Source organism: Gopherus evgoodei, chromosome 5, assembly GCF_007399415.2.
Source record: "Gopherus evgoodei ecotype Sinaloan lineage chromosome 5, rGopEvg1_v1.p, whole genome shotgun sequence".
NCBI lineage: Eukaryota > Metazoa > Chordata > Testudines > Testudinidae > Gopherus > Gopherus evgoodei.
The window spans coordinates 98,728,297-98,753,667 of record NC_044326.1 but is presented as its reverse complement, the minus strand read 5'-3'; the positions used below and the strand labels follow the sequence as shown (position 1 = coordinate 98,753,667).

The 25,371-nt window shown below is 43.5% G+C and overlaps 1 protein-coding gene across 5 annotated transcripts in view; it reads left to right on the top strand.

Annotated features, from left to right (window-relative positions):
• The window catches only part of LARP1B (La ribonucleoprotein domain family member 1B), a 117,612-nt gene that overhangs the window by 19,547 nt on the left and 72,694 nt on the right, over nucleotides 1-25,371 (top strand). For all 5 annotated transcript variants that reach the window (XM_030564112.1, XM_030564113.1, XM_030564110.1 and 2 more), the window contains exons 2-3: nucleotides 7,023-7,084; nucleotides 15,602-15,661. In XM_030564112.1, the coding sequence (XP_030419972.1) occupies nucleotides 7,023-7,084; nucleotides 15,602-15,661 (122 nt within the window). The remainder of the gene's footprint in view (nucleotides 1-7,022; nucleotides 7,085-15,601; nucleotides 15,662-25,371) is intronic.

Genomic DNA, 25,371 nt, shown 5'->3' with positions numbered 1-25,371 from the left:
CCTCTCCATTAGGCTGTGCGGTTATTTTATGGTTCCTAAGTGTTCCATTCTCCACACACATACACTTTGTTATAATGAAATGGGGATAACTGTCATGCTTTGAAGTGTTTGGAAAGTGTACTTGTTAACAGGCTGAATGAGAGAAATCTCAGCCGTGGTCTGTCTAGGCTGGTGCAGTATGATTAAAATAAATTCAGTGGACAATATCAATATTAAGTATTCTTTATTTTTGATTTAAATATTTGGTTGTGCAAAATTATAGGTTTTAAGCATTTTTTCAATTTTTATTGATTTTTTTTAAATTTTCACAATCTCAGGAAATTGTGAGCAGGTTACACAATAATTTAGTGATGGTATCTACTGAGATTCAAAAAGTTAAACTATACAAGTGGCAAGTCAACATATACAAGGTAAATATCCTTTAATCAAGTAAGTTCCCAAGCACCATTTTTCTTTCTTTGCCTATCTGTTGATAACTGCAATTTACAGAAATATTTTTATCTATTTGTGTGTTGCTATCCATGTTTATCAGCATTTACCAAAAAAAATCTAATCTTTCCATGCCGGTCTTTGTCTCAAACTTTACAGTTTCAGTACCTCATGGTTACAGTAACTTTAAGCATAATGAGAGAAAGCTGGTGTGTGTCTTGACTTCTTCCATCCCCTGCAACATATAGCTTCCCCCCATCATCAACATATAGCTTCCCCCCCCCAGGTCATCCTGCTCTGCCCTTTAAATCATTAGCACTTTAGAAGCGAGGTGTGCACCCACAAAAGTTGTTAGACTCTGTGAATTTTAAGAAGAGCTAGCAAGAGGTCTGGAGAACACTGTATCAGGAACCTCTTGCCCAAATGAACCCCAGTTTGGATTATTACTCTTCCCTCTTCCCCCAAAAGGCGCACCAATTTTTATGACAATCCAGGTGTGCATCAGATTTTAAAACACCTAGAAGAATTGTCCTTTAAACAGTAGTCTTCTCAATCTTAACTGTAGCAGAGCTGGCACTCTGTGATAATACTGTATGAAATTAATCATCAGCAATTGCTTTGCTATATCTAGACCTCCAGGTATGAAATAGCTTTGAGAGGTATAAAATAGCTAAGGCCCTTCATTTTGGTATTTTATTTAAAATATATATATTCTGGGAATTGATCAGTGTTCATAAATTTTAAGAAATGGTGAAAACTGGTTAAAAAACAGAATGAAGGGTGAGGGAGGTGCTTGGTACTCATGAAGCCTGGGAATACTCTAAATGTAGTGGTCAGCGTGCTCTTTGACTGGGAACCAGCTCCCTACCTGTCTCACTTCCCACCACACAGAGGAAGTGTAGGTGCTGTGCTGAAGGGCTGGAGCTAGGATGAGGCTCTTTCCGGCGGGGTATGGTCTTGGCTGCTGTAACCTGGGTTTCTGCCAGTCTGTCCCAGGGGACAGAGCCTTGTCTCCTCCTGCTGGACAGATCTGAAGGGACTGTATCCAGCATGAGGTGGGAGGGCAGTACTCGCAGGGTGTAGCCTTTGACACCTCACTTGCAGAGTCCCTGCCAGCTTGCCTATGCAGAGGAATGAAACTGCCAGTTGGTGAAGTGGGGGAGCAAGACGGGCAGGGAGTCTAGTTCCAGCAGCCAAAAACACCTGTACCCTGGTCCTTCAGCATCACCCCATCTGCTTCCACTACAAAAAAAAAGTCCCAGGTCTCCCAAAAAAGCCAAAATTCAGGTAAAAATTGGTAAAACCCACATGTTGGCTTTTTCAAAACCCAGGAATTGTTCTGAGAAAATTGGTAAATACCAAAAACAAAAGCCTTATAAAGTACCCTGTTAATTGCATTGTGGTCTCAGCTGAATGAGAACCCCATAGAAATGAATACAGCCTGAAATAATAGCTCTGAGCCATTTGAGCTGCTCCATTGATTTCAGTGGGTGTTTCCATTCCCCTCAATGGTGCTTGAGAAACCTATGATGTGCATCAAGCATGCCCATTCTCAACTCCGCCCCAGTCTCAATAGTATGTTCTTGGCTCATACTCTGAGGATGCTTGTTGTCCAGTCCCCAGGGTTTCCCCAGATGCCATCTCATGTAGGGTAGAGAGAGGGGCTCTGACCCTCCTTGAGGGACCAGCTCTCAGATCCCATGTGGGGCCAGAAAGAGGGGCTCCCCCAGATCCTAGATCATGGGAGGCAGGAAGTAGGGGGTCAGATCCTGGCACGTGCAGGGAGAAGGGCTAACAGCCAAAGGGGCAAGTAAGTCCTCCAGATCTCAGCTTGCGGGGTGGGAGGGGTAGAGACACCACCAGACTGGCAGTTCCCCCCAGATCCCAGCATACATGGCTGGCAGAAAGAGTCAGATCCCCAGAAGGGCAAGGCCCCCCACATCCTAGTTCCCATAGGATAGTAGGGAGAGGGGACTCATAGCTCTTAGGGGGCAGGTGGCCCCCAGATACTGGCGCACACCTGGAGGAGAGGTGCTCAGATCTCGCAAGAAGAGGCATTTCCCACCCCAACCAACTCCTGGTTGGCTCTGCCCCTTGTCTTCCCCATTCTGCCTGCCACTTTGCACCCAATCCCTCTGCCCTACCGCCCATCCCCATTTCTCTCTTCTTCTCTGGCTGAAGCTCCAAATTCCTTTCCCCCATTCCCACGAATTTCATTTGTCTCCCAGCAACTATTCACATTTATAACTGTTTTCAAGAATATTTTGATTTTATTTCCCCTGATGTAATGATGATAACCTGACAGATGGGTTTTAGCAGTGTGCTTACAGACCTTTTCTAGATTTCTGTTCTAGGTGGGATTCAAACTGACACTAGCTGGATTGCTCAGGCTATTTTTCATCTCCTTGAGCTATCCAGTTGATCTGATACAGACCCTCCTGGTTCCTTTCTCTGAACATGCTTTGTGTAAACTGTTAACTCATGAGCATTAGGCATGAGAGTTAAACTCCTTGGTGAACGCTTTCATGAAATGTGCCCTCCCAAAGGGCCAGTGGGTGCCAAACTCTAGGTGGGGATAACTCTTGAGCAGCTGAGATTCCTGGGCCAGGATCAGAGCCCTAGTTCGATCCCCAGGTCTAGGCAAAAAACGTTGGTAGAGTGTATTAACTAATCTTACCAAAAAAAGCTGTTTGGGGGCTGTTTAGGAACCACTTTGTCAAATTACCCCAAATTTGGAATCACTAACCTCCAAGAAGCACACCAAATTTTAAGGCAATCTGAGTAAGCCTGCAGATTTTAGAGCACTTAAAGTATATCTACAATGCAATTGAAAATCTTTGGCTGGCCCATGCCAGCTGGCTAGTGCTGCAGTGCTGTTATACTGTAGTGCAGACTTCTGCAGCCTGAGCTCTGGGACTCCCTCACTTTGTTACAGCCCAGGTTACAGCCTGAGCCTGGAAGTCTACTTTGCAATGGAACAGCCCTATAGCCTGAGTCCATGTCAGCTGGTATGAGCCAGCCATGGGTGTCTAACTGCAGTGTAGACATACCCTTAGAGTCAAGCTTTAAATAGAAAGCTGGTCTTAGGCCTGGTCTACACTACGGGGTTAGGTTAAATTTAGCCATGTTGGGTCGATTTTAAAAATGAATGCATCCAGACAGCCAACCCCATTCCGTCAACCTAATGGGCTCTTAAAATCGACTTCTGTACTCCTCCCTGGCAAGGGGAGTAGCACTAAAATCGACTTTGGGTTGAATATGGGGTAGTGTGGACACACATCGATAGTATTGGCCTCTGGGAGCTATCCCAAAGTGCTCCATTTTGATCACTCTGGACAGCACTTAGAACTCTAATGCACTAGCCAGGTACACAGGAAAAGCTCTGGGAACTTTTGAATATCATTTCCTGTTTGGTCAGCGTGGTGAACTCAGCAGCACAGGTGACCATGCAGTCCCCCCAGAATAATAGCGCGTAGAATATTTCTACGCTCCCCCATCATCTCCATCCCCGAGGTTATCGCAGATTAGAAGGCGAAAAAAAGCATTTGCGATGCCTTATTTTTTCTGAGCTTATGCAAACCTCTTGCACTGATAGGGCACAGCTTAATGCATGGAGGCATTCAGTGGCAGAGGCCAGGAAAGAATTGAGTAAGTGCGAAGAGTGGAGGCAGGACACGATGCTGAGGCTAATGGGGGAGCAAACTGACATGATGAAGCATCTGTTGGAGTTGCGGGAAAGCCAACCAGAGCACAGACCCCCACTGCATCCACTGTATAACCGCCTACCCTCCTCCCCATGTTCCATAGTCTTCTCACCCAGATGCCCAAGAATGCGGGAGGCTCTGGGCACCCAGCCACTCAATTCCAGAGGATGACCCAAGCAACAGAAGGCTGTCATTCAAACGGTTTGATTTTTAGTGTGGCTACAATAAGCAATGTGGCCTTGTCCTTCCCTCCTCCCTCATCCCACCTGGGCTACATTGTCTGTTATCTTTCTTCTTAATTAATAAAGAATGCATGGTTTCAAACAGTAGTTACTTTATTTTGAAGGGAGAAGGTGGTTGGCTTACAGGGAATTAAAATCAACAAAGGGTGTGGGTTTGCATCAAGGAGAAAAACACACAACCATCACACCGAAGTCTGGCCAGTTATGAAACTGGCTTTCAAAGCCTTTCTGATGCACAGCACACCTTGCTGTGCTCTTTTAATCACCCTGGTGTCTGGCTGCTCAAAATCGGACACCAAGTGATTTGCCTCAACCTCCCACCCCACCATAAACATCTCCCCTTTACCCTCACAGATGTGGAGCATACAGCAAGCAGCAATAACAATGGGAATGTTGGTTGCGCTGAGGTCTGACCAACAGTGCCAGCAAGCATTTAAACTTCCGAAGACACATTGTACCACCATCTGCACTTGCTCAACCTATAGTTGAACTGCTCCTTACCACTGACCAGGCTTCATGAATGGATCCCCGAGCTCGTCGCTAGGGAGCAGGAGAGCAGAGTTCCAGTGGAAGCGGTGGATGATGACGATTAGCAGTCCTATTGCACTGTCTGCTTCAAAGGCAAGGAGCTGCTGCTCTGTAGCAATACCAGCTGCTGCGGGTGCTTCTGTGTAGAATGCTTAGAGTTCCGGGTAGGGCAAGGTACCTCAGCCAAGGTGAAAGAGCAAGAGCTCTGGAGCTGTTACATGTGTCAACCACAGAAGTGCTATGGGGTGTTACAGCGCTGACTGGACTGGAATGTATGGCTGCAAGAGTTCTTCGGCTGCAAGAGTTCTTCACCAGCAACAGAGGACAGGAATATGATGCACCTAAAATCTAAAGAGGCCCACACATTTCCCAGTGTCACTGCCCTTGATAACAGAACGTCAATGATTGCATTGACTGCTTGGATCACAGCAGCCCCTACAGTAGACTTGCCCACAGCAGCAGCGGTGACAGTGAGCTGAGCAGGCTCCATGCTTGCTGTGGTATGCCATCTGCATGGATAACCCAGGAAAAAAGGTGTGAAACGACTGTCTGCCGTTGCTTTCACGGACGGAGAGGCAACTGATGACATACCCAAAACCACCCGCGACAATGTTTTTTGCCCCATCAGGCACTGGGAGCTGAACCCAGAATTCCAATGAGCGGTGGAGACTGCGGGAACTGTGGGATAGCTACCACACTGCACCGCTCCGCAAGTTAATACTAGCCACGGTAGTGAAAATGCACTCCGACTTAATGCGCTAAGTATGGACATACGCAATCATCTGTATAAAATCGATTTCTAAAAATTGACTTCTATAAAATCGACCTAATTTCGTAGTGTAGACATACCCAGAGTGGGTCAGCCACACATTATTGGACCTCGTGATGTTTTCCTGGATAATATGGGGAAATAATTCCCTCATTATAGGGACCCATGTTATGCAGGTGATCATATAATTGTAAACTGCATATGTCAAAATATCCGGTCAAAGTAAACAGCCTTAAATCAAACTCATAAAGTCTCAAACAGCATTTTTCTTTTTCCTATCTGAAATTTGACACATGTATATGTGTATGGAGAAATCAACATTTACTGACAAAAATCTAATCCTTCCAAGCCTGGGTATAAAGTAGCATTGTTGAATGGGTTTCACTCCTGCTTTTTTCAGCTTTTTTTATTTACTTTACTGACTGATTGTGGCTTGGTTATGAGCAACCGTTTTCTGCACAGAATATTTTTTGCAGTCATCAGTGTTTGAAATAGGTATTTCTGTGTAAATGGGCAAACTTCTGTTTAATATTCTGTTTGTGTGTGTATCTTTTTTTTTTCTTGTTTTCTATGTTCCAGGCAATGTTCTCTGGTAAAACTAGTATATGAGTTATTAGGGAGAAAAAATTACTAGGGATTTATGAATTTGTAATAAGTTCTTTATCATGTACATTTACACAATTGTAGGTATGAAAGAATTTGATCTTTAAAATATTAGTTTCTGATAAAATATGTTTTGCAGATTTGCTCATTTTTTAATCAGCCTTTTTTCAGATTTAGGTCCAGACTTTTAAAGGTAGCACTTAAGTGATGTAAAAGCCTAAATCTCATTTTTTTTTTCCAGAAAGGGGAAATCCCATAGACTCCAAAATCTCTGTTGAAAATGAGATTTAGGCTCATAAATCAATTACGCATCACAGTGCTGAGTGCTGCAATACCTAAATATCTTTAAAAATATGGGCCTAAGATCACAATATTTTATGATGCAGACAATTGTGTCAAAGATTTTATTTTCATTGTATAATTTACCTAATATTGAAATCCCTGAAATTTTGTAGAAACTTGTAAATATGTATGAAAATAAATTATATAGCTCCCAGTCTAGCACAGCACTTATACATGTGCTTAACTTTAAGCACACGAATAGTCTCAATTATTTAAAAATACACTGACTAGAGTGGAACTACTTACCTGCTTGGCTGTATTGGGCCACAGAAAAGAACTTGAGCATTGTATTAAGGATTAGGGAGCAAATTTTTTGTATATACTCTTCCACACAGTTTTTCTAATATAAAAGCATAATCAAAATGTAATTTCTTACCTGGAAATGTTTTTTCTCCTTCCCTTTAGAACGGCCAAATTCCGCTAAAGTTATAAAAGCAGGGAAACCGAAGACCAGGAAACCTAGCAAGGTTTGTATTTGACAGAAAGCAGTTTAATCTGTGAGTCTCAGGTCTGATTAGATTGAGACCATATAATACAGTCTATTGATCTGAACTAACATTTTAACTGCACTGTTGATATAAGAAATGTAAATTACCAATAGAGAAATATTTTTTTCCTAAATATTTTATCTGTATAAGTAGCTGGTATTGTTCAAGTAAATTTTAGTTTGCTGGGAAATGTTTAAGGTTGCATCCTAAAGATGTGGTGTTATCTCCTGGCTGATGGGTTAATTCAGGTGATAGTAGGGGCGGGGGGAGTCAAAAGAGGGGACATGATCAAAAATTTAGAAAGAGTTGGAGGCTGTAGCATCGGAAGCAGCAAAGAAAGAGTTTTTGTAAAGGGTATAGCAGGATTATCTGGTAAACAAATATAGAGGATAGTATGCAGAAACAGTAGTACGCATGAACACACAAGATTCTGATGAGGTGGTAACCACAGAAGCAAAGCTAGACTGGTGTGTGGTGGTCTTTTTTTCTCCTGGGGGAATTTTATGCACCTGTGCATGCGTGGAAAGCAAAGGGAAGCAATGCGGGGGCAGGGAGGGGAGTCTGGGGACACCCATGAACACAGTTGGGGGTGGACAATGCCCCCCCAAAACAGAGGCAAGGGGTGGAGGGGCACATGGTATCACTTGCCATTGCCTTCCCCAATTTCTGTACATGCAGAGCTGCCCTGCTGTATGAGGGTGCTGCTCCACTCTGCAGCAGGATGCCGCTTCCTGGGTCCTAGTGTCAGTTGTTCTCTCTTTCTGTGTGTACAACAGTGAGTGCCCACAGTATGGCAGGGCAAGGGGGGGGGAGAGGCAGTGGAGAAAGAAAGGGGTGGGATGAGAGAGGGATGTGGAAAGGAACAATTGGGAGAGATGGGGAGGGGATATGGAAATCAGAAGGGGGGAACGGGAGTCTGGCATGTAGCATCCCCTCAACAGCAGTTATAGCTGGGGCTCCCTGTTAAGCAGGCCTTTTGAACCCTCACTCTGAGCCCCCTGCACCTGGACCCCCACCCTCCCAGCGCCTGAACCTTTCCACTAAGTCCTCCACATCCAGAACCTCCTGCTGAGCCCTAGACCCCCTCCTCCCCAGGCCCCTCTGCTGAGCTCCAGCCACCTTCACCTGGACCCCACTGCAACGTCCCATTGCCCTTGCAAACTCCCAGCGAGCACTGTGCATCCACATCTCCCACTGAGCCGCCTGCACCCAGATTGCCCTTCACAGAACCCTCTCACTCTATGCCTGGATCCCTCCACATTTAGGCTCAGCCCAGCAGAATCCATCTGCCCACACTGCTGTGTCTGGTGCAAAGAAGCAGTGCTGGCTCTTGCACTGTCAGGGTTGGGCGCAGCCTCATGGCCAAGTCCCTGTCTCAGGGAGGAGGTAGTGCTATAGGGTGATCTTCCACCTCCATGCAACGAGTGGCCTTCACTCCCCACTGCCACGCTGGAGCCTCTACATTTATTTATTCACAAATAAAACTTTTGCAGAATTTTTATTTTGGGGAGGCAGAATTTTTAAGTTTTTGGCACGCAATTCCCTCAAGAGTAATCTTTGGAGCCTGATGATTAGTGTTGTCTTAGGTTTCTTGTGTTTTCCAATTTTATAGTAAGAATAAAATTAATTTGTATGTTTCATTGTGTATATAACATTTCAGATTTCTTATGTCTGATTTCTAAGAGTAGATGGCTTATCTGACTCCAAGTGTACAAAGTAATTTGAACTTTTAAACATGAAGCAGCAGTTATGTATGTAATCTAATGTTGGAGAAGATTTTTCCAGTGGTTTTAAAATATTTGTGACTATAAAAATACCTTTGAATTTTATTTAGGGTCAGTTATATTTTATTTTTATAATTAAATGATTCTGAAGCTTCAAAATAATGTGTGGTGATGTTGACCTAAGGAGCAATAACAGATTGCTTCCAGTGAAAATTTGTCAACATTCTAAACATTTCTTGTTTTTCAAAAAAAACTATTTTTTTAGCATCAAATGCTTTTTTTAATTGAAAGCCTGAGATTCTTTGAATGATTGATTGCATTTGTCCATCTTAAATGTTGCATGGCTCATGCAACCGTGCAGTGTTTTCTCCCTGGCAGTACCTGGAGGGATGGCCACACATGCACCCTAGTTTCTCTCATGCCCCTCCCTTCCTTCTGTTCCTTTTAACTGCCTGGTGGCTGGAGCATGTTACTGTGCTTTGGTACAGTCCCTCATTCCTCTGTGAACATACAAAGATTGTATATAGTTATAATTCTCAGTTAGTAGTACTCATTTTTTTTATCCATTTGGACATTTTCTTTAATTTATTTGCTCTAGGTCAGTGAGCTTCTCCAAGTTTTGGTTGGTACTGGGGGAAGGCTACGCCAAGGCGCCTGGCTTTATGCCTTGTTCCCAGTGTCAAAAACCAATCGCTCATTAGTAACCCCCACTCTCACTGTTCCATATCAGAGACAGGTGTCTGATCTTCTGCAGCTACAGATCAAGAAAAAGGAAGTGCCTTAGATATATTTTCACGGAGGCCATTCTTCACACGGCTCGGTTGGTGCAGGGGAGTGAATCGACTGTTCCTTCACAAGTACTCCTCCAGCCTTGCTAATTGACATTTGACTAAAGGAGATCTCCTTCATCAGAGTCATCCTCCAGCAAGCCTACGCACTTGGAGCATTCTTATTTCACTTCTTCAATATCCTTGGTGCAGGACTCCTCTACAGCACAAGCTCAGTGGTTTGAGCATTGGCCTGCTAAACCCAGGGTTGTGAAGGATCTGGGGCAAAAATCCGTCAGGGACGGTACTTGGTCCTGCTGTGAAGGCAGAGGACTGGACTCAATGACCTTTCATAGTCCCTTCCAGTTCTATGAGACAGGTATATCTCCATATTAAAGTAAGCCACTCTGGTACGAAAGGTTGGTTACTTTGTCTCGCAGATCCCTGGTACCATCTCACAGTGACTGTCGTAGGACTGAGCTGTTGACTCTTGTACACATATGGGGTCCATTGAGGCAGGCTACTTTATTGGTGACTACAATGGATCTGTCACTTCTGCTTACTGTGGGTCAACTGTCTATCTTAATGTCAACAAAACTGAAGCTACATAATTACAAAGGACGTGTTGTGCCTCTCAGTGTTTGTATCACCATTTATTCATGGTGAGGGCTACTTACTGGTACTATTGCATGCAGCGCAGACTTTTACCAGCATTGGTGTCTGTTATGGCACCCTTTCTCTGAAGACCAGTACCATCTTCCTTAGCTGCTTCTGTGATGACGTCTAGGCCTACGATACCTGCTCCACCTCTGTGCTCAGTATGAAAGCCAGGTACTGCATTCTCACCGTAGATCTTAGGCCTGGTCATTTGTCTCTTCCCAGAATTGCACCAATGTGACCTTTAAAATAGTCCTACTTCTCATTGGAATTCAGAGTGGGTTCCTATGCCTCTCATTACAGACAGTCCAATTCACTCTCCAGAACTCATTCCTACTCTCGTAGAAGACACTCATCAAGAGTGGATTGAAGGATTGGGTGGCCTGGTCTTGACTCAATTGGACTCTCATCCCATATCAGTCTCCTCATTGGCCTTTCTCTGGCATCAAGATTGTCATCCTCACAGAAGCCGGTCTCTGAGAGAGGAGAGGCTTCCCTGACTAGTATCAATAGACAAGTGATCATTGATACAAAATAGCCTACAGACACTATGCTACAGGCCATTCCTCAACCTCCCTTGGATTTACCTTCTACTTTGGCTGTGCAGGACTTGCCTCAAGAGGGATCTAATGAGGCTCTGGTACCAGAGGCTGCTTCTCTGCTACCGATGTCTTCAGAGTTTACCAAGAACTGAAAAGGACAGCTGCAGCCCTTGGTGTTCAAATAGAACTAGTGGAGGAAAAGTCTCCTAAATTTATAGATATGTTACACCCAACTATGGCAGTGATGGTAGCCCTTCCTAAAAATGAGAGGATAATGGCTACTAAGTAACTCACAAATCCCTTCATATGTGGTAAAAGACAGAGGATATACCAGATACTGTCTCATGGGTTTGACCAGTTTTATTTTGTGCTCTGCACCGGGCACACTGGTGGTAGCTGGAGTGAATGAATGACACTGCAAAGGTTGAGCTAAAACTACCCAAAAGGAAGAGGATGCAAAAAAGCTAGACCTTTTTAGGAGAGAGGTGTATTCAGTGGTGGCGTTATAATTTCGCATTGCCCATTCCCATTTGAGTAGTCCTATTGCCAACAACCTCGCCCTCTTGGACCAATGTCTAAATCCCTAAACAAGTTACTAAGGACTCTCAGGATGAGTTCCAGTCTCTCTTGGTGAGAAGTCATCCGGTCTGTATGTCAGCTCTGCAGGCTTCCTTGGACACTGCAGTCCCAGCTTCAAGGATCATGGTGATGGCATTAACGATGCACCATTTCTCATAGCTGTGGTCATCAGGGATTCCTTGAGAAATACAGCTGACAATTAAAGACTTTTCCTTTTGCCCCCAGGAGGACAAAATATTATCCTCAGTTTCAGCTGAGACAACAGTTCTACCTCTCCAGGCAGTTTGACTAAACCTTGCACAAACGCAGGCTACGAAGAAGGAGGCCTCCGCTATCTGCCTTGGTCACTTCATCAAGGCAGCCAAAGGCCTCAAAGCATCCTCTTTGACTCCTCTGTTGAGGACAGCGTACCTATCAGTGCAGATCTTACTGGCCCTTTCTCTGCCTGTGGGAACAGATTATCCAATTTCCTATGTGTGTGGCAGACCATCACCACAGAGAAATTAGTGCTAAACATGGTGGATTCAGGATATACCCAGTAGTTTCTTTATATCCTCCTCCCACTTCCCAGTCCCTTTTCAGGGACTCCTCTCTCAAGTCCATGCTAAGGCAAGAAATGGAGACTGTGTTCAGGAGCCAAGGAAGAGGTGCCTCTTCCACATGGAGGCAGGGTTTTTTACTATCGTTTCCTAAAGCCAAAAGGGGATCTCAGACCCATTCTAAACCTTCAGATCAAACAAGCTGTATAAGGAGACACTCATGGTGTATCAGGAACTCCTTAACTCTCAGTGCATCATACCTGCTGGGAGTTCAGAATTGCCTGGCAGACTGTTCAGCCTAGGTCATGAATGATCTCTCAACACTGCAGTTCTAAAGTCGATTTGAGCATGTGTGGGGATTTCTAGGATGAATTTGTTTGCAACTGAGCAGAACAGGAAATGTCCTCAGTTCTGTTCCTGAGCTGGCCACAGTCCATTTCAGATGCTTTCATAGGACAAAAACCTGCTGTGTATATACCACCCCAGCATCCCTCATTCCAAAGACATAGTGAAACTAAAGCAAGAACGAGGCAGAATAATCTTCACACTCCAGCCTGGCTGAGGCAACTCTACTTCTTGTATCTGCACAGATTGTCCATCAGAGAACTCTTACTTCTGCTACTAGGCAAAGACTTGATCTCCCAGCATTACATGCACATGTTGCACCTGAATCTGCATGTGGTGAACCTCTCATCTTGGTTCCTTGATGCTTAAAACTAGAGGAGCCGCACTATTCAGTGACAGTCCAGAATGTCCCATTCAGCAGCAGAAAGCTGTCAATGAAAGCTCCTTACCTTTTTAAATAGAAGTGCTTCTCTACTTGAGCAGCTGGCCATAATGTCTCCTACACAATCTACAATTCAAAAGATTTTTGGACTGTCTTTTACATCTTAAAGAATCAGGTCTAACATTGAGTGCCATTAAGGTGCATTTGATTGCAAATTCAGCATTTCACCTATATATTGCTGAAAGGACTGTTTTCGCTAATCCTATGACAAACATGTTCCTAAATGGACTAGATAGACTGTTTCCCACCTATTCAGATTCACCTTCAGATATGAATCTAGTTCTGTCAGGTCTTACAGATCCTCTATTCAAACCCTTAGCCTCTTGCTCAATGTTACACCTCTTCGTGCAGATGGCCTTTTTGCTAGCCATCACCTTTGGGGAGAGTGGGGGAGCTACATGCCCTGGTAACAGATTCTTCATGTAATATAGTCTACAGGGACAAGGTGAAGTATAGGGTTTGGCCTGTGTTATACAGGAGGTCAGACTAGATGATTACAAGGTTCTGTTCTAACAGCATAAGAATGGCCATACGGGGTCAGACCAATGGTCCATCTAGCCTAGTATCCTGTCTTCCAAATGTGGCCAATGCCAGGGCCCCCGAAGGAAATGAGCAGAACAGGTAATCATCAAGTGATCCATTCCCTGTCGCTCATTTCCAGATTCTGGCAAACAGAAGCTAGGGACACCATCCCTGCCCATCCTGACTGATAGCCATTAATGGACGTAGCCTCCATGAATTTATCTAGTTCTTTTTTAAACCCTGTTATAGCCTTGGCCTTCACAACGTCCTCTGGCAAAGAGTTCCACAAGTTGACTGTGCATTGTGTGAAAAAATACTTTCTTTTGTTTCTTTTAAACCTGCTGCCTATTAATTTCATTTGGTGACCCCAAGTTTTTCTGTTAGAAGAAGTAGTAAATAGCAAGTCCTTATTTATTTTCTCTACATCAGTCATGATTTTATAGACCTCTCATATCCCTCCTGAGTTGTCTCTTTTCCAAGCTGAAAAGTCCGAGTCTCATTAATCTGTCCTCATACGGAAGCCGTTCCATACCCCTAATCATTTTTGTTGCCCTTTTCTGAACCTTTTCCAGTTCCAATATATCTTCTTTGGGATGGGGCAGCCACATCTGCATGCAATATTCAAGATGTGGGCATACCATGGACTTATACAGAGACAATATATTTTCTGTTGTCTTATCTATCCCTTTCTTAATGATGCCTATCGTTCTGTTCACTTTTTTGACTGCTGCTGCACATTGAGAGGATGTTTTCAAAGAACTATCCACAATGACTCCAAGATCTTTCTTGAGTGATAACAGGTAATTTGAGCCCATCATTTTATATGTAGAGTTGGGATTATGTTTTCTAATGTGCATTGCTTTGCATTTATCAACATGCTTGCCTTGGAATCTGTGAAACCCAAAGTTTCTTTCCAAAGTAGTATCTGATTTCCACTTCATTAGTCAATATACTTACTGGTCGTTTTTCTGAATCCACATGCTCACAAAATTAAAAGCTGTACACTTCGGGAATGTGCCAAGCCCTGCCCTTTTATCTGGGTAGAAGAAAGTGCTTTAGTTTCTTCCCAGCTCTTTGGGTCCTCTGTAGAACAGTTAAGAGGTCATCCTGTTATGACACAATGGCTCTTGAAATGGATTACCAGCTGCATTGCTATGTGCTATTCTGTTAAGGGTAGAACACCTCGTGAAAAGTCAGCACATTGCATATAGGGTGCGTTTCCTCCTCTACTACATTTGTGAAAAACACCTCCATCGTCAACATTTGTACAGCAGCAATGTGGTCCTCTGTTAACATATTTGCTAGATTGTTATTACTGTGCCATCGAGGGAAGGTGAAAATGTGGAGAAAACAGTCCTATATTCTGTCTTCAGATGAGATACCTAGCCCCACCTCCACTGAAAATCGCATGGGGGCATCTGCAGTGGAATGGACATATACAATCATTCAAAAGACAAAATGGTTACTCGTCTTTTTGTAGCTGTTGCTTTTTTGAGATGTGTTGCATATGTCCATTCCAAAAACCACCCTCCTTCCTCAGTGCGTTGGAGTCCTCATCTAACCTTCTAGTAGGAAGGCTCCATCCTTCATACTCTATTCAGAACATGAGGGAAACCAGGGAGCATGCATTGCAGCTCTACAATTGCAGCATAGGAAAACTCTCCAGGACCAATGCATGAGGTGCGTATTACACCTACAGTTCAATGGACATATGCAACACAATTCAAAGACAACTAGTTATGAGATGAGTAACCTTCTCTTTTTAACACTTTTTTTCTTAGGACTGTTTAGTAGCTGTGAAGAGATCTGTGGGCAGAGGGGAGATTATCAGAGATTTAAAGAGGGGAAAAAGGATTTAATATATTATTACATTTAGCAGCCTAGTTGCTTTCATCTAAAAGATATTTATCCAAATGAAATACACCTGTCCAGTAGCATATTGTAACTGTGTGACATATGGGGTTTTTAATTAGCTGCTGGGAGTGCTTTTTATGGCTATATCCATTAAATGGAACTCTGTCCATCAAGGAGTTAGGCTGACAATTACAGTAACAGCAAGCTAAAGATGTTGTCATTAGGATCTCCTTTTTAACATCGTTTTATTTTAAATCTTAGTGTACTGTTGTGTAGAACTTTGTTGGAGGCAGCCACTCTGAGTAGCTGACTGGATTGCACACTGTTGTTTTTTTGTTAAACTTGGTTAAAGTAATGTTGTACATTGTGTCTGTTATAGTTCTCACATATCAAATGAGAAGTGATTTATTATGATTACTGCTATGAAACATAGTATGTCTCTGACCACCACTGTTAAGTGTGCCAGACCTCATCCCCTCATTCTGAAATGCTGTTCTGGTAAACATATATTTTTTTACTTTACAGGCTAGTGACTTCAATGATATCACAAATTGGCCAACACCAAGTGAAATAGCAAACAATGAAGTGAGTATACTATGGTTTTTTAATATATATATATATAAAATATAGTCTGAACTATACTTTTTATAAACCTACAAAGCTCGTGGACCCCTCTGTTGCAAGCTCATTATATGGTGAATCTGGTTAGGTATTTTAGAGTTTCAGCAGAAAAACTGAAAAGGATTTTGCAGTATGAGTCAGAGTTCACTGAGTACACTTTATGATTCAGGTGATACATGTCTATCCCCTCCTTATCCCACTGAGATGGAACAACACCAGTTGTGCTGATTTCAGGACCCTCCTATACATGGAAGTGTACAAGATTTATCCCATAATTTTACATTTTAATTCACCTTTAAGAAGTGTCAATGTGGATCTTCCTTTTTGAGATGTGTGCGCATGGAGAATGAATCATTTGCAACACTGTAACCTTTGGGGCTTTGTATATGCTTCCTCATGGATCTAAATGCTTAGTGCAAGGTTCTATAAGCAGCCATGGACCTAACTCTATCCTGCTTCCTTCGTCTTCTTCAGGAGCGAACACTGAATCCCTGGATAACTTGTCTATTACATTCAAATTCTTACTCTGCCTGTCACCATGATATTGATGTGTTGAGCTGGGCTAATAACTCTTATTTCAGTTCACCGGCAGTACAAAAGAAAAAACAACTTTGCTTCAGGTCAAACCAAATGAAAATATTGTGACAACTTTTGATGAATTGAAAAGATCTGTTTTGGGTTAAACAAAACATTTCCTTTGACCTGAAACAATTTTTTGGGTGGCTAAATGGCTAGAGCACTTACCTGGGATGTGGATGACATAGCTTCAGTCCACCAGTCTGCTTGATGTGGAGAAGAGATTTGAAAATGGGTCTTCCATCTCACAGGAGAGTGCCCTAACTTCTGGGCAAGGGGGTATTCTGGGACAGACCTCTCTCAATCTCTTCTGTTGAAGCTGTTACACTTTATAAATAATTAGTTGCTGGAGCAGGCACTTGAACATCCTAGGTGAGTGCTCTTCACAGCAGGCTGTAGAATCATGTTCTCTCTTTCCCTGGCCCAATGACTGTTCTTTGTCATTCATAATAAAATAATGTTTTGTTGGATTTAGATAGGCTTCATACTAGTTTTGTGACTTCAACAAGTGCTGTTTCAGTCTTTGGCTCCATTCTGCCACATGATTTTCTTGATGCTGGAACCAACCAAAGGGTTTTGAGGTTCAAGTGATACAGTTTATGCTTCCTATGATGGTACAATGTCTGATATGAGCCAAAGGAAGCACCTTAAGTGTCTCTTTTAGGGATATTCACAGACCAAAATATATTCAAGCTTTGCTCTTCAATTCTGTCAGGAACCTGAGTCTACTGAAGGCATTTTGCGTGGAACTGTCATCCTCTACTGTCAACGTTTTTTTTTTTTTTGGGCCAGATCCAGCCAAGTTCATTGGCGCCAATGGCTGCACTGATGACATCAACATTGAAACTTATGCAAATATTAAAGAAACTACTCTAGGATTTGGGTGTGTGATATCAGGGCATAAAAGGAGTTTAAGATGAAGCAACACCACTAATCTGGGTGTTCTCTCAGATTCAGTTCAAAACAGTGGAAGCGTGTAATGTGTATTCTGAAGGTCTGCCACAGAATTCCCTTCTTCCTACCAAATTGTGCTTCAGGATCTCAACTTCCTTTTTTTTTTTTTTTTTAAAGAATTGTTATTAGCCTTTATGGTTGCAGAGAAAACCTGAACAGGATGTAAACCAGTGACAATTGATGCCCATGTGGGTCTGCAGAGAGCCTGAAACAACAGCTCTAAGAGGTGCATACCACCCTTGTTACCTATGCCACCTATATACAAGTTGGTGGATAGATTGTATCGGGCTCCTTACTTGGATTTTGAGCATTTATATACCCATGCAACACCATGGCGCACTCAGCGGTCACTGAGGGGTCAAGGATATGAAGAGAGCCACTTTTTACACTCTTCGACAAGGAGACAAAGATGATGAACTTAACTGTGTCATAAGATGTGCTTAGCAACAGCTTTGCACCATAAAGTTGCAAATTTGTGGGTGCTGCTGGTGAGGTAAAACGATCTGCTTTGGGATAAGCTCCTCCCTTTGTCAGAGTGCCTTCCCTTTGTAGTTGAAAATAAACATAAGCCATTAGTAAGGAGTGTCAGAAATGGGCTCATCCATGCCCTCTTTGATACTTCATATGTGAAGTAAAAGTCAGAGTGTCTGAGTTTGTATAGTCTTCCGATAGCTGGAAATCTAGAGATTATTCACTGTTAGTTCTATTTGAGTCTATTGCAAGCTGCTTTGCCATTCCCATACCTTTTCAGGCATTCCTCTTGTGAGAAAATGCAACATGAAGTAACTTCTCTTCCACGACTGAGAATAGAAGTTCCCCAGAAATATTTGGAAAGAGTTCTTCTCTCATTCCCTAATTTCTATGGGGGAAAGAGAAACTAGGGAACTATCCTATACTGGAGCTAAGAAATTGAACAGGTACACAAAGAGGTTTAAATACTGTGTGACTTTAATCCCTTTTTAAGCCAGTGTGATTGATTTGGGGCTCTGTCTAAAATAAGTCTATTTCTGTATGTCTTTCCATCTGATCCACTGAAAGTACTTAAGTCTCTCTCTGTGTGTAGACCACTACCAAAACAGATTGCTTCACATGCTCTACAGCATCAAGGATCTTTACCATTTACCTGGTTGTAGTTGCTGCTTCTTGAGGTATTTAGGGGTTATAACATCAACCAAAAGAGTCTGTAAGATGCCAGTCGTAGTTGCTGAGGTGCCCTAAATAGTATTCCATAAAAGTAAGGTACATTCCAAATTGCTACTTTGGTGGCTTCTGACTTCTGTATGAATATGTCTGCCTTACAGTACTTTTCTAAGATCCTGCATTACCAGGTGAGGCTAGGTTGCATAGTGCAAGATGTTAAAATTGCATTTAGCTGCAGCATATGTAGGACTGTTACTTATATGCAAGTTTCCTACATTACCTATGGCTTACGGTAATAAATTCAGGGGGAGACTATCTTTGCTAAACGGCTGTCTAAAGGGTTAAGCTTTGCATTCAAATCTGTTACGTTGCGATACCTAAAGTGTATTCTAACAGATCCAAAGCAATCATCGCAACATTTCTGAAAAATCTTTGATTGTATGTTTGCAAAACATAATTTTGATTGTTAGTATGATGCCCAATTAAAGAAAAGTCTTCCAATATTTATTTAAAATACTACACAACTTTCCTTCTTTGAGAGTTGTTGTTACTGAATCTCCCAGAAGTGATCTGCAGTATACAGGCAGTATTCAATGGAAAACAGTTACTTGTAAATTCCTTAACCTGAATTCTGTAAGTAAAATATATAGACAGATATTGTCAACCACCTTCTGGTACCCTTTTTAATCTGTTTTTTAAATTCTGATTAAATGGAATGGAAGAATGAGAGTTGGTGCCCATTGTTCTTTGTAACCTTGAACAAATGTTTGGATTGATTAGGGAACATACTTACAGCTCCATTAGTCAGAGCCTTCTGAGATATTCTATTTAAAGATTAAAACAGATTAATGTCCTGTAAGTGAGGCTCTATAAAGACAGTAACTACAGTTCAAGTAGACTGGTAAGTAAACTTTCATCTTGAGTGCTTGTCTCTGTGTATTTCGCTATGGATACAACTAAGGGTACGTCTACAATAGAGGATTATTCTGATTTTACATAAACCGGTTTTGTAAAACAGATTGTATAAAGTCGAATGCACGCAGCCACACAAAGCACAATAATTCGGTGGTGTGCGTCCATGTACCGAGGCTAGTGTCGATTTCTGGAGCATTGCACTGTGGTTAGCTATCCCATAGTTCCCGCAGTCGCTCCCACCCATTGGAATTCTGGGTTGAGATCCCAATGCATGTTGGTGCAAAAACAGTGTCGCGGGTGTTTCTGGATAAATGTCTTCACTCATTTCTTCCTCCGTGAAAGCAACGGCGGACAATCATTTCGCTCCCTTTTTCCCTGGATTGCACTGACAGACGCCATAGCATGGCAACCATGGAGCCCATTTTGCCTTTTGTCACTGTCACCATATGTGTACTGGATGCTGCTGACAGAGGCGGTACTGCAGCGCTACACAGCAGCATTCATTTGCCTTTGCAAGGTAGCAGAGACGGTTACTAGTCGTTCTGTACCGTCTGCTGCTGTCATGGGTGCTCCTGGGTGACCTTTGCTGAGGTCAGCCGGGGGCGCAAAGACAAAAATGGGAATGACACCCCCCCCCCCGAGTCATTCCCTCCTTAATGTTGTATCTAAAAATAGTCCTGCCTAGAATATGGGGCAACTGTACTAGAGAACCAGTATATCAGAGAACCAGAGAGCACAGCCGCTCCATGTCCAGATCCCACAGAAATGATGAGCTGCATGCCATTCTAGGAGGTGTCCCTGCAACAACCCCACCCGTTGCTTCCCTTCTTCCCCAACCCTTCTGGGCTACCGTTGCAGGATCCCCCCATTTGTGTGATGAAGTAATAAAGAATGCAGGCATAAGAAACACTGACTTTATAGTGAGATAAAATGACGGGGAGGCAGCCTCGAGCTGCTATGATAGTCCAGGCAGTACAGAATCTTTTCTTTCAACATGAAAGGGTTGGGGGCTGATGGAGTTCAGCCCCCAGTTGCTATGAGGAGGAGGGTCACCAGCCTTTCTGTACCATCTCCCGGGAATAACCGGGAGTCATTCCTATTTTTACCCAGGCGCCCCCGGCCGACCTCACCTGAGGCCAGCCAGGAGCACTCACAGGCTGATGACGAGGACGGCTACCAGTCCTACTGCACTGTACCGTCCCCCACCGGGAGGGGAGGGGAGAGGATGCTACTGTTCATTGCCCCAGCACCGTGTCTACCAGCAGCATGCAGTAGACATACGGTGACATTGAAAAAAGTCAAACGATTTTTTTCCCTTTTCTTTCATGGGGGGGGGGGGGGCAGGGGGAGTAAATTGACAAAATGTACCCTGAACCACCCTAGACAATGTGTTTGACCCTACAGGCATTGGGAGCTCAGCCAAGAATGCAGACGCTTTTCGGAGACTGCGGGGACTGTGGGATAGCTGCAGTCCTCGGTCTCCCCTCCCTTCCTCCATGAGCGTCCATTTGGTTCTTTGGCTTTCCGTTACACTTGTCACACAGCACTGTGCTGTGGACTCTATCATAGCCTGGAGACTTTTTTCAAATGCTTTGGCATTTCGTCTTCTGGAACGGAGCTCTGATAGAACAGATTTGTCTCCCCATACAGCGATCAGATCCAGTATCTCCCGTACGATCCATACTGGAGCTCTTTTTGGATTTGGGACTGCATCGCCACCTGTGCTGATCAGAGCTCCATGCTGGGCAAACAGGAAATGCAATTCAAAAGTTCGCAGGGCTTTTCCTGTCTACCTCGCCAGTCTATCCGAGTTCAGATTGCTTTCCAGAGAGGTCACAGTGGTGCACTGTGAAATACCACCCGGAGGCCAATACCGTCAATTTGCGGCCACGCTAACCCTAATCCGATATGGTAATACCGATTTCAGCGCTGCTACTCTCGTCAGGGAGGAGTACAGAAACCGGTTTAAAGGGCCCTTTATATCAATATAAAGGGCCTCGTTGTGTGGACGGGTGCAGCTGCTAAAATCGGTATAAACACGTAGTGTAGACCAGGCCTAAGATGAGGGAATTTTTGCAAGCAGTGTCCGAGGGTCTGCACTTTCACTCGTGCTCTTAAGTTCCATACCGATGGTATAAGACGTGGGGGAGGATGAGCTGCCTTGCCAATTCCTGCCTATTTCTGCATAGCTTGAGTCAGAATCCTACAGTTAGGAGCTGGTCCTTTCTAGTCTCCTGTAAATGTCCAAACTTATATTTTCTTATTTTTTTTTTCAATAGTTCCCCAGTTAGTGTTAGAATCCCCATCCCAAGGAACCTTCATGCTATCCCAGGGTGGAACTTAGATTATGCCCAGGATGCTGGTCTTCAAAAACTTTCTCCTGGCCCCACTCCTTTTTGGGGAGCAACAACTGCCAGTGCTGCCTCAGAGAAGTTTATATTTGCAGTATCTAAGTACAGTATCAGCTGCTCTTTTCCCAGTTGAACACTGCAGGTGCGAGAACTCCAGCTTTGGAAGTACCTTATTGAGCATGCAAAGAGGCCCCAGTGAGATCTAGGCCAGGAGTTTCCCCCATACATTGGCCAGGGTCATCAAGGAACATGCCCCCAGTATTATATTGGAGTCCTGAGCAGATAGGAGCAGAAGGAAGGTCCATTCATCTGGGCCCTATCATGAGAGTGAGGGGCGTTCTTACACACACTGAAGCAGATGCCCTCCATGACCTTCTGAGAGGAGAGATGATTCCTTTTGACCCTGTCCAAGTAAGGTGAGTCTTGAGGCCCAAGTCATATGGAGTTAGGGTGTCCCCCCTCCTAAGCCACATAGGAGCAATGCGTCTTCAGTACCAGGCTCACCATTGACTGTGATACTGACTGCAGTACCTACTAACATGACATACCAGGAATCACCAGTACTTTTTTTGAAAACAACTGGGTTGGAGACTCATTCACTGGTGGTACTGTCATAGCCCTGAGAGGAACAACCATCTACACCTCCTCTGAAGGTATGGAATGATAAAACATAACCTCCAAAGGGTGAAGCAGGGGGACTTCCTCCTCCTGGACCCAACATTTCCCTTGTTATCAAGACTCATCCTCACCCGGGAGATCTAACAGCAGCAGGAATTGGGGATTCTGGAAGAAGTCTATCTGCCGTCCTGTCCACTAGCCATAGTTTTCCCCTCAGTATAATCAACAGTACTGCCAGTGGAGCCATATCCAACCTTTCCAAGGTAGGAGATTCAGCTTCACCTCCACCTAAAGAGATCAGCCCAGGTAGCAGAATCTTCTGGATCCAGTCTTCGCCACAGAAACACAGCCTCCCTCCAGAGGATGAGTGGTACTAAACACCTCAGACCACTGTGACCTACTTTTGGCTCATACTGGCCTTATTGGGTCCCATGGTAGCTTTATGTGTGGTACTTGGGATCCATGTGATGCAATAAGGAGCCTTACGACCCCTCTTCTCAAAAGGTCAACCAAAACCTTCCATAGCCTCAGAGGGAGAAGAGGAAGATGAGCCAGATCCCTTGGTATGTCTGGTACCAATAGGAGTATGTCCTCATCACTCAGCGAGGTGGTTGCTCTAGCCTCAGTCTTCCACCAGACTATCCAAAAAATTTCAGGAGCAGTTGGTGTCATGGAAGAGCTCCGAATCTCCTTAAATGAGATTCAGGACTCTCAGCATAAGCTTTTAGATATCCTGCACTCTCAGTAAATGAAGCCATACTAGAATCAGCAAGGGCTATATTGCACATGCTGGCTACCTGTGCCCCTAGACCAATGAAGGTGGAAAAGATGTACTTTGTTCTAGCTAAGAGAGTGGAGTTCTTCACCCATCCTACACAAAAGTCCTTGGTACTGTACGTGACCAGAAGGATCCACACAACGTCCAGCGGCCACCCCTGCTGATAAGTAGGCTGTGCATCTAGACCGTAGGGGGAGGAAGATGTTTACATCTGTAGTTTAGAATCCCAAATTATCAAGTTTTTTGCCAGATATGATTTTCTGAATTTTTCTAAGTTCCTGGACTTTAGGAACAAGTTACATTGGGGAAAAGAGCTCAATTTCAAGCCCTTATTGAGAAGTGTAAACAGATGGCTAGAACTTCATTTTAAGTTGTGCTTGGTGCGGCCAAGATCTGTGGCTAATCTTTTCAATGAGAAGACAGACAACTCATTGCAGTCATTGAAGGACTCCAGGGCAACCTTCTGCTCTCTGGGTATATAAATATCAGCCCTAAAGAGAAAATACTATAAACACGCCTACAAACTGAGCTGCTTACCACAACCCTTCTATCATCAGCAGTTTTATGAGCCACCTCACAAATGGCAGAAAAATACTAAGGCCAAGATACTCTTGTGATATTATCCAGAGTACAGTCTAGACCGATGAATAACTGTCCCCTCAGTTCTCCAGTGTGGGGTGCCTTTTACACTGCTTTTCTGAGAGCAGTCTGTCCTGGTCTGCTCTCTCTCAGCCTCCAGCATGTAAGTTACTCCCAGTTACAGTATGAGTCCTATAGCCAGCCACTCTTCAATTACAACACAGAATACCACCAGCAAATTCTCAGTCCCAGACTTCCCACTAGAAATGTACATCTTGTACTGACTGCCCAGCTCTCCTATACGATGTAAGCTCATATAAAGTCCATCATTTTATTGATGGAAAAGAAGATGCACAAATACTATTATCCCAAATGGAGGTTCCCAAACACCTCGGTCCAAAACACACTGGGTCTAAATAAAATAAGAAAACAAATTAACTACAAAAGAAAAGATTGTGACTACAAGTAAAGAGGCATAAAGTCAGAATTGGTTACAAGAAAATAAAAGTAAATTGCAGCTAATACCTAACTTAACAAGTGAAGTGAATTCAAAGCAAAGGTTTCTCTCACTATGTGTTTCAGCAATCTTACTGCTGAATTCTTTTCAGTCCAGATCCCTCCCCGCGTCCAAAGCAGTTTCCTTTGTTGTTCAAGTGTTATGTGTATTGTGTGTAGAGAGAAAGGGAGGAATAATTTGGGCATCTGCTTCCCCTTCTTACAGGTCTTTCTCTTTGAGAATCATTTCAAATTGAGGTTCAGGAGACCGTGTTGCCACACATTTTATCAGGTCAATAAAGAGCAGCAAAGTGAGTTTTCAAATACCTCACAAAGCATACTCTGTACAAAACTTATCATAATCTTGCAGAAGAGGTGAATATAAGAGTACAGACTGTCACAACGCTGCATCTTCCACTTCAACTGCAGTCACCCGGTCTCACTCCCTGACCAAGAGATATTTTTGACGAAACCATCAAGGGCTACAAACCAATATTGATGCCATTTTCACCCAATGCCAGGATCCACTTTGGGCGGTTGTTTAGAGAACTTATTTCACAATTGATGGTTGATAATAGACAAGTAGATGCTGGATATCACCCTTCTGGCTATACCATTGAGTTTCTTTCCCCACCTCCAAAACTTTCTTTCTCATCCCTTTTCAAGGACTTCAAGGTGTGTCTCACGTGGTGGTTGAGATTCAACCGGAGCCAATAAAGGTTGCAGTGTCATCTGGGTCCCTCTCCCTTTTCCTGTCCAAGTCTGGGCATCTTTCAGGATCGGATTGAAGAAGGTCCAGCATCCCACTAGATAGTACGGGTGGCAGTCAGAATGATAAAGCTGGCTCCAATCGCCAGTACTTCTCAGTCTCTTTAAGGACACACACAGAGAGAGGTTGAGGAATAGTCTATCCTGTCATTATTTTGTCTACTAGTTAATCCTGTTTTCGGACACACCAATTTTGGTTCACAGATTTCTCGTATTTACCAAGCATGATCTTAACACAGTCCTCACGTTATATCAGTAGGCCTTTTTGTTTGAAGTAATTCAGGCTTTGTCTCCCTTTCATAAATTTTGAAATCAACATTTGTAGATTGTTATGGCATCTTACAAACATTCACTTTTTTTACTCTTAAGCTCCCAATTAGGTAAATTTGTAGACCCAATTATCACAACAGTACAATGGCATCAATAACACCATCCCCAGAAAAGGACACATGGCTCACAGCTCTTGATGCTAAAGATGTGCTTTCATTTTGGCTATTCGC